Source organism: Parasteatoda tepidariorum, chromosome 1 (genome assembly GCF_043381705.1).
Source record: "Parasteatoda tepidariorum isolate YZ-2023 chromosome 1, CAS_Ptep_4.0, whole genome shotgun sequence".
Lineage (NCBI taxonomy): Eukaryota > Metazoa > Arthropoda > Arachnida > Araneae > Theridiidae > Parasteatoda > Parasteatoda tepidariorum.
The window spans coordinates 61228438-61238896 of NC_092204.1; the positions used below are offsets into that span (position 1 = coordinate 61228438).

The 10459-nt window shown below is 28.7% G+C and overlaps 1 protein-coding gene across 1 annotated transcript; it reads left to right on the plus strand.

Annotated features, from left to right (window-relative positions):
• Nucleotides 1–2131: 2131 nt before the first annotated feature.
• On the plus strand, nt 2132–10216 carry LOC107452639 (uncharacterized). Its single transcript, XM_016069181.3, has 2 exons — nt 2132–2598; nt 9024–10216. Exons 1-2 carry the CDS (start codon nt 2237–2239, stop codon nt 9481–9483), a joined length of 822 nt encoding a protein of 273 aa, XP_015924667.2. The 5' UTR covers nt 2132–2236; the 3' UTR covers nt 9484–10216.
• The last annotated feature ends 243 nt before the right edge of the window (nt 10217–10459 follow it).

Genomic DNA, 10459 nt, shown 5'->3' on the forward strand with positions numbered 1-10459 from the left:
CAGTCTGATTGGGTTTCTAGTGCGTATCTATTAGAAATGAATCCCACTGTCTTCGATTAGAACATCTAATTAGAGAAAAGTCACTCAATAAGCTTAACATTCAGTCTACACACCCAATTAGTTGGCAGAACTTGGATAACTGCAGAAATAAATACCTCTTGGCTGACAAAAAACAAAAGTTAGTAAAGACCTTTAATAAGGCAAAACACCGAAAGCACGTTAATCGTCAAGAAACGAGTTGTGGAAGATATTTTTTACTTTTTCATTATAGGATTCAAAAATAATTTTTTAAAGTTTTTTTTCCATTATATGTTTATTTTAAGAGCATTATATAAGCTTGTGGTATTTAAATACCCACATACACTATAAAAAAAAATTTCAGATCAAATTACTGCAAAAAGAACTGGATCCCTGAATGAAGCGTCCTTAAAATTCAACTTACCGTAAAACTAATTTTTACTATAAAATGTTATGCCGTAATTTTAACAGTAATATTTATTTAATTATAGTGGCTCAGACATTTCACATTAAATATTACCTTAAAAATTATGGTACATCATATTTTTTGCTCCTTAAAATTTCACTTTAAACAGTACTGGCACCCTGAATGACGGTACTTTTTACCGCAATTTGGACCACAATTTTTTACAGTGAGCTTGAATTTTATTTATTACTTTCTAATATTAATTTAATTTATGTTTTAATAACTAAGTGATAAAACACCTGTAGCTTTATGTACATATTTTTATATTTTTTAAAAAATCTTTCAATTTATTTATTTTAAAAAAGGAACATTGAATATTTTTAAAAATTTTCATAAAAAATCATTTGAAGTTTACTAAACTACAATGAAAGTGTTCATAACAAAAATACATAAAAATATCGGACTTAAAGTTTGTCGGGCCTAATGTCATGAACAACCACTCGCAGTTCTTTTACAATAAATAAAACTTATAAAAGAACAGCGATATTAACATTCAAAAAAATAGTTTATAATTTTTAATAAAATTCTTAACTTATTAAGGCAGAAGAATTATTCACCTGATTCATTTAAAATATTTACGAAGATTTAAGTGAACAAATTAAATAAAAACTCAATCAAAATTAAAATCAAAAGAAAAAAAATTCTCATTACAATATTTGATTGCTTTTGTAAATCACTATATAGAATCACTATATTCTTTTAGTGGCCAATTTGGATCATTTTGTGCATGATGTACCCCATCTCAAACACACGGAGAAAAATTCAAGTAAAATTAATGTGATGTTTAGTAAAATTAATGTGATGTTTGGTAATGACGTTTGTGGTTAAGAAAACAACAACTTAATTTTTGTTATTGAAACAGAATATACAGTATTTAAACAATTCATTTAGTAGTTTTTCCATTTATATAGTAACAGTGAACCGAAAATTCTGGTTTTCAAAATTCTCGTTCTAACTATCGCCCATTTAGTAAAAAACTGTAAAGTAAATTTAACCGAACAATTGATATTTTAGCCATGCTAAGGTATCATAATTCATAATAAAAGGACCAGACTTTGAAACATTTACCAAATTTTCTCACATATTACAAAACAAAATTTTATTGTTAATTTAACCGAAGCGCTTCGTTTAAAATTACCGAGCTTTTTGCTGTTATCATGATGCCAGAAACACTGTAAATTTTATCAAATTCTGGTATTTTTGACGATATTTTTTTCTCATTGTATAATAAAAGAGACTCTATTGTCACGCAATATATTTCATGCAATGCAATTCATGCAATGCTTACCAATATTAAAGCATAATTTAAACAATACACTTGCTGGAAAATAATCATTTCCTAAGAATTTTTCCTTTAGAAAAATTAGTTTTTACTTTTATTGGGCAATACTATATAATGCAAAAATTTGCGTATATTGCTAATATTTTTTTTCAATGTACTTTATTCTTCCATGAAAACTTATGCATCATATGTTTAATAAATTAGAGGACTTTATCTACATTCTAAAAGATTTTCAACCCCAGCACTCCCTTATCTGATCTTTCCCCTATTCAAAAAATAAACAAGCACTCCTGTGCGGTTAGGGACTACAGGTTACTCCTGAAACCAAAGGGAGTAGTCAGTCCACTTTTAGTGACCCCCCAGTAAATTCCAACCCCCTACTCAGCATCACAGAATTTTTCAGTCCAAGTTGGAGTGAAGAAGGACGATGTTGTTATTCTAGTTGTAAACAATATTTTGTGGCGTGCGTCATGGAGGGAAAATTTACATCGGAAGAATCTAATTTAATACTTGAAGCATTTTCAAGAAAAGCTGATTACGATGGTCCTTTGGATCATAGATTTTTGGACTATTTGAATAAAATATTCTTAATTTGGCGAGTTACCCACGCCACTGAAATTCTGAAGGGCATGATAGAATTTTCGATTGAACTTAAAGTAGACTTTCTGAATTTGATGAAAGAGAAGTTAGGCTACTCTGAAAATGAGTTTTCTCATAGCTGTTTAATGAGGGAGCCCAAGAATTTCATTTTAATAACTGATTTTGGTGAAAAGAATGAGTTCTTCCAAGACGGGTGTTTGCTATACTTAGTAAAAGCTTACCAAAAGTGTCTGTAAGTATACTTGATTTACATGTTTTATTTACATTTATTGCATTGATTTGTTATTGTATTTGCTGAGAGGGAAATATTATTGTTTTGCGTATGCAGGAATATATCATAATAGGCATTGTATATTTTGAGAAAAGAAAATATTTTGAAACTAAAATAAAAATTAGCTTTGCCTGTTTTTTTATAAGTCATAATTCTACAAATGAATGGTCACTACCTTGGCGAACAAAAAGCACGGCAAGTTCTTTGGCCAAGGTCAGTACAATTGTTATTTTATATACAAACTCTAAGCACCGTGTAGTGCAAACAGTATAAACTAGGTTTTCACAATCTTTTCTTATCTTCATTTTAGTCAGTTAACTATTTTTTGTTTAATTTCTTATGTTAATTGTATCTCAATTCGTAAATTTTTTTTCATTAATATTACAGATACTGTTGTTATGTCTGAGAAAAGCGTTATTAATAGCGTTAAGAATAGTTTATTAATTACTAATAACAATAATTACTTGTTAGATAATATTATTAATTTGTTGTTGGATTTGTGTAATCTTACTTAAGTAACTTTAAATCCAATTAAAAATATTTCAGTTGAACAGATTAAGTAGCATTATAGATTTGACGATAATTAGATGTTTTTTAAGAGAATAATATTGTTTAGGAAATAATATTTTGCATTGTATTTAGATAATTTTTTTTATTGTATTTTACTTTTTGTTTTGATACTTTTAATTATTAATAATTAATAATGGATTATTCGTCAATATTACTGTTTATATTAAGTTTTAATTGGAGCAATCAATGTTGCGACAATCTTCTAGGGGAGTTAAGGAACATCATCAGAATTAAAAGTGTATTGGAACCCATTCCTGAAAATATCGTTATACGCCGCTAAGGGCGATTTCCTATTTTTTTTAAAAATGTAGCTTGCAGAAAATGAAGTTGATTGAAGATTTGAAATCAGTGGTATGAAAGTATTCGAGATCCATTTAAAAATCTCATGGAACCAAAAACAGAACAAAAATGTCCCCCAGTGTTAATTCAGAAGAGTGAATATAGTTAGTAGAACATGTATCTTATCAAGTTTTTTCGATTGCATTGCATATTTAATTTTCTATAAATTAATTTGAAAAGTAATTTTAAGTGATTTCCTAACATAATCACTAAAAGTAAGTAGTATCACATTTAATAATCAGTATTTTCATTAAAAAAATTATCTAAATATACTTTTCAGTGTAGAATTTGCTTTTAATAAATTTTTAACTATTTCATGCAATTAAAAAAAATTTAACGATTAATTTTTAATTGTTTATATTAAGTTCTTATATCCTATTTTTTTATTGAATAATTAATACATCTTATTTTATAAAAATTAAGACATTTAATTTTTCATTAATAATTAAACTTTCTAATTTAGTCATTAATGTATAAAGAACAAAAAAACTCTAAAATTTATTATTGTACTTTAACAACAACATTAATTAAAAGTCCAGCAAAAATTCAGGTCAAGAAATTATTTAAATTTTATATATTTTTATTTAATGTTCAAAGTGAAGTTTGTGGCAAAAACTTAGAACTGAATAAGAATGCTTCTAGTTTCGTTTTTGCAGATTATACAGAATACATGTTTTTGCAGAATACATGGGACTGCAACATTGTGTTGTCTAAAAGCAAAAGTCATAATCAGCTTAGTTGTAAAATTCCGATTCCAAATTAATTTTGCTAATAACCTAAGCGTTTCTTTTACATTGCATGAAATCAAATAATACGTAGGCAAAATATTCTTAATTTCATTATTGATTAAAAGAAGAAAAAAAAGATCTTTAGGAGGTTGTTTATGTCCAGAAAATATACTCAGTAGGAGTCGTAAACAAATATCTAAGTTATGATAAACGAGATACGTTTTCGTATCGCCTTATGAAACTTTGAGTGGAATCGGTAGGGCATATACCAATAATGCTAAAACTGACCTTTTCGATGTATCTTTTCTCATCATCTAAAACAAGATATTGCTACAGTTTTATTTTTTATTTATTTATTTTTTGAAAAAGAATGTTTAAGTATACATGTTTACACTGTGAAGACTGTCAACACATATCTTTGACAGAATTTTTTTTTTTTTTTTTTTTAAATTATGAGCTAAGATTTTTTAATTTTCTAAAAAGTTTCATAATTTTTGAGTAAAAATCTTTCTTAGCTCAAAAAGTATTCCTATTAACACTAAAGCATTATCACAGCATACAACTGATATAAGCTCAAACATCCTCAAACAAGTTCAAAGTGATATCATATGCAGTTTCTTAGAAAAGGTACATCGAAAAAGGTCAGTTTTAGCATTATTGATCTATGGCCTACCAACTTTCCTAAAGACTCAGATGTAAATGATTCTTTCTGTTTCTTCTAGCAATTAAACAGGTTCTGGTGTTTTTAATCCAGTATCCTTCATTAGTTTGTCTTGAGATTTTAACAGTATTTTTTTTCTGCAACTTGTTTTAGTCACATCTTAAAAATATACAATGCGCTAATGAAAAGCGAAATACCCTGAAAAATCTTTGATTTATTTATCGGACTAAAACTCAATCTTCGAGGAGTTGAATTTAACTCCATTAATTAGTTACATCAGGCGATAATTGAAATTATGAAATCAGGCTCAAATACTTACTTTCTCTGAATAAACATGCCTTTCATTTATAGGATTTGGATTTTTCATCCCCAAAATATATAAGGTATCTGGAAAATAAAAGAAATATGATCTCGATAGTTTGTTCAGGAGAGCGGTTCAAAGTTTGAACTCCTCAATGTTAACAATTCTTTTTTCGAGAAACTTTTAAGCGAATTGAAAATTTTTCGAAACCCGATTACAAAATTTGTTTATCCAGAAATAATTCCATGCACAAAATACTTTTAATAATAATGAATTATTTTTAATTTTATTTAATAATAGTCAAAAAATTTAAAAGTTAGGTTTAAAAAGTTTTTTATCGTTTTAACGAATGAAATTCCATGAGGAAAATCTAGGACATATCCGTTGAAATCTGTTCCTGAGACTTTTAAATATAAAACTTCTTTAAAAATCGATTTTTCTGGAACTATTTGACCGATTTTTTCAAATTTCCCACGTAAAATTACGCTTTTTTTTAAATGATGTAAAAATCTCTTTTCTTTTACGTTTCAATTTTTATCCAACTATTATTAAATATAATAATAAAAAATGATAAATAATATTTTTTTTTGCATAGAATTATCCTATTAAATTTTATAATTGGGCGTAACGATTCTTCAATTTGCTAAAGAAGTTCTCAATATATGGCACAATATGCAACAAAAATAAATGAGGTCCAACATATCTAAACATTTGTACAAGACTTTATCGTAAAAATTTCAATTTACCTTCTATTAATGATTTGATAACAAAAATATCTTAGTTTGAAATATGTAATAATAATGGAGAGATTATGGTGACAGATTTGAAAATGTTCATCGTATCTGATCTAAGCAAGTATTTGAAAAAAATAAAAAATACAGCTACTATATGATAAGCTGAATCTCACCCGGGAGGACGCAAAATTCTGTAACGTTAAGGGTGTGCGTGAGAATTGTCGAGCCCCAACTTCTTCATCTAATTAAATCCTGCTAAATTGGAAGAAAACGATCTAAATTGGAAGAAAACGATCTAAATTGGAAGAAAAAGATCCCCTACATATTCAGTGCCTGCCATTGGAAAAAAAAAAAGATCCCCTACACATGTTTTAATTTTTAATAACGAGCGTTGAACAGCTGACCCAATTTTGCGTTTACAACTATCTATGTTCAACTCCGTAGCCTTGTAATTTTGAACTCAACCCAGAAGTTAAAGGAACTTTTTCATCAAATATTGGGACGAACTTGCCTTCGTATAGAGAGGAGGATTTGATTTTATTTAATCACCGGCGTTGAACAGCCAACCAAATTCTAATTTTACAAAACTAATGTTCATCTCCGTATTCTTGTAATTTTGAACCTAGTCCAGAAGACAAGGGAACTCTTGCATCAAGTATTGGGTGAAATTTGCATTCGTGGAAGACTTTTCGACGGAACTAACCCGCATCTGCGTTTGAGAGGAAGACAATGAAAACCTCCCATGTTAAGCCCGACGACGGTTTCTAACCCATAGTCCCTCTCCCAATAATGATATTTTGCGTCAGCATTGTGCTAGCCACTGCTGGGATTCGAACCTATTTCACCTAATTGGAAGTTGAATTCTCTAAGCCCCTGCTGATCAACCGCGAATTCTTACTAAAGCTTTTTTTTTATTTTATGAAATGAGTTGTCTAGCAAGTTATTCTTATATTTGAGTCTGTAATGTTCAGAATTAACTCTAATATTCTGATATCATCATTGTACTCCTGGTAACAACCCTGACTGAAGAATAGTTATTAGTGTTATGAAATCTCTTTGTTATTGTGCTATTAAAACGAGCTAAGTGACGCATCATCTGGTTGCAGAAAACTACAATTATATAATTAACGTGAAAAAAGCCATGAGATACTGCTTTACCCCAGAATATGATTACTCTTTTGTTATTAAAAATAATGGCCTTAGTAAATTTCTAACACCTGAAAGACCTCATAAAGTTTTTAAGACCTGATTACTGTAAAAAAGGCATGTCAAAACCATTAGCTAAAAAAGAATGCGTTTTTTATGTTATTTGAGGTTTCGTATAAACCCTGCGCGTATGTTCCCGAGAAAAATAGTATCGAATCAAATTTACCCAATATTTTTTTAAATTACTAAATTTCCTTATATATTAAAAAATCGTAAAGGCAACCTTAACTTTACACAAAACTATAGAACTTAGAAGTTTGAAATTACTGAGGCATGTAGAAAAATGTACGGGAATTATGATGGAATAAAGAACTGTAGCAATTGAAAATTTGTTGAAGAATTATAATTTCCACTTATTCGAAATAATCTATATGGACGGATCAGAAATGCAATTTCAGAGTGGAAATACAGCATACTGAAAGGGTCACATTTATTTATGGATTCAAAATAAAGTTTTATGCGATATTTTGTTCGAAAGTAATTTAATTTTAAGATCTTTTTTGCTATTTTTATCACTTTTTTTTCTTTACGTTAAATTTTGCTTTTATGCTCAAAATCTATGAAACTTAGGAATTTGAAATTACAAAGTTGAATAGAAAAGTGAACAAGGAGTTTGATGAAATAAAAAAGAAGAAAAAATACGATTCTATTATTGGTTTGAGAATCATTAACTGTTAAAGTTATGATAAAAAAAAGCCATGCTGGTCAATCTAGAGACCACTAAAATGCAATTACAGAGTTAAAATTTGACGAGGTGGGACCATTTTGTATTATAATTTACAAGAGAGTCCTTTTCGAAATTCTTATTTGTTCGAAAGTTATTGCAAATTAAGGTGCTTTTTCGTGATTTTTTTTTTAAAAGTTTTTTTTGCTTTGAATGTTGACATTATATATTGTTGTAGAAAGTTTATATTCCCCTAACGGGATCTTTATTTGTTTATTTTATGAAGTTCACGGTCGAGAAGATGTCCATCAAAAGTAGCAAATAAGAGAGATTGCATGTCAACGGATATAATCTTGATATTCCTAGAGAAAGTCTTAAAAATAAAATAAAAGTTAACGAATAACGAAAAATTTTCCATTTTTATATTGATATAAGTGTTTTAAACTAGAAATGATTATTTCTTATTTATTTATGCTTTTTAAATCTCACAATCTCTGTTTCTCAAGTTAAAATTTTTGACAGCTCCGACGATTATTTTTCATATTCTAATGATTATTTTGGTTACGAAAAACTCCTTAACAATTTTTGTCTTTTCATAAAACTACAATGCTTGTATACTTTAAAAACAAAATGTTTTATTTTTGTGGAAAATATTGCCAATGCTTATGAACCAAATGTTTTAGAAGAAATATTAGAAAGATTATGAAGAAATATAAGGAAACCAGATGTTTAAGAAGTAAACAATGATGAATGAAAATCAATTAAAGGGACTGGTGATTTGAATGAGCAGGAGGTGGAGCCTCCTAGTATTTTAAAAATTACTTATTTACTGTTATTACCAGTTTTAATTATTGCTGCGTGTATTATTTGTTGTTGTTGTTTCCAAAGCAATTTGCCACCTGCTTGGTTAAACCAAGTAAATTTTTAAGGCAGAGGGTGCATTCCTTGTTTTCAGTGGGGCCATCTATGGCCAGAATTACGACATGTGTGTTATTAAATAGTATTGAGCAATTTAAAAAAAAAATACTTAATTCTTTCATGATAATTATAAGTAAGTAAAAATTATGATAAAAATTTATTTTTAACATTGTAAAATGTTCCTATTTACAATTTCCATATGGTACCAATAACGACACTTTAAATATATTCAATGGATTTATCTCTGTAACGTTTCTCATTTCAGATTAGTGGATTATGATATTTATAGGCACGTATTCAATAATCTAATGAGGTCAAGAGTTCTCATCAATCCAACCAGCTGCAGATCGTATCAACTCGTCTTCCTCTATAGGGCGTCCACTTATAGAACAGCAGATGACCAATTATACGAGAATGTACTGAAAATGCTTTGGAGTGCCATTTCTGATCCTCTATTGACATTCGCTGATTTCTTCGAAATCTTTGACGGAATAGACGAAGAAGATGTTCCTAAAATAATAAAGCCCTGGGACTGGTACTGTAAACTGGTTAGAACTTCTGAATGTCCCAGAAAGTGCCCGAGATCTTTAAAGCACCTTTCTAGGTGCGTTATAAGAAACAAATTGAGAGACTGTCTCCAATTACCAAATGGTATCGAAAAACTTCCTATTGAAGATACCTATAAGCCATATTTACTTTTAAAAGATTTCAGTCAAATGAACTAGTTTAAAAATTTAAACAATGTTTAATCATAATTTGTTTTCCTAATGACTATTTTAATAAACATTGCTTTGTAATGAAAATTTAGCAATATGTTTCTATTGATTTGCCTCTTAGTTTTCGCTAAGTAAGAATTTTTTTTGTTGTTGCATGAGATTTTTTAACAGATTGTAGATACGTTCGTATCACTTATTTCAAATCTGCCATCCGTTTCACCCTCCAAACTACAGTTTATTTTAAAATGGTATTTTTAGTCAATTTTTTGTGAAAACGTGTGAGTTGAAAATTTCTAGGGGAATTGGGGCACATCACCAGGATTAAAATTGCGTAAAATTCCATGCCCGGAAATGTCATCATATGCCACTAGGGGTGTTTCCCTATTATGAACTGTTTCGACAAAATAGAAAAGCACCCAAGCCTCGTACGAAAGTTTTTGGGCATGCGCTCCTATTTAATTTTTTTCCCTGGTGATGTGTTTGTCGCAAAATTTATGCGACTTCCTGATGTATTTATAACTTTTTTAAACTTGGACATTTCAATAAAAAAATCGACTAAAACTGTCATTCCTTTAAGAAAGAAAAGAAGAAATCTATAGCTTTGATTGCAATTATGATAGCTGAAATCATACTCCTGGCACATTATTGCTCTATTTGAATCTTAATCTAGATATTCTTTTTAAATTGTATGTGAGCAGCCGAGAAGTAAATGTTTTGAATAAATAAATTTGATGCAAAATTATTGAGCATTTTTATTCAATTTTCATATTAAATATTTGTCATGCATACGTAAAAAATATAGAAACAAATCAATAGTTATAACAAACTAAATATAAAAGTATATACAATGTTAAACACCTGAACTGTACTAAGCCTTACATTCCTGACTACACTTTAAAAACTGTGGTGTAATATCCCTCCCAATATGATTTTAAGCAACCAAAAAAATCATATGAAGAAACACATTATTCCAAAACACCAATTC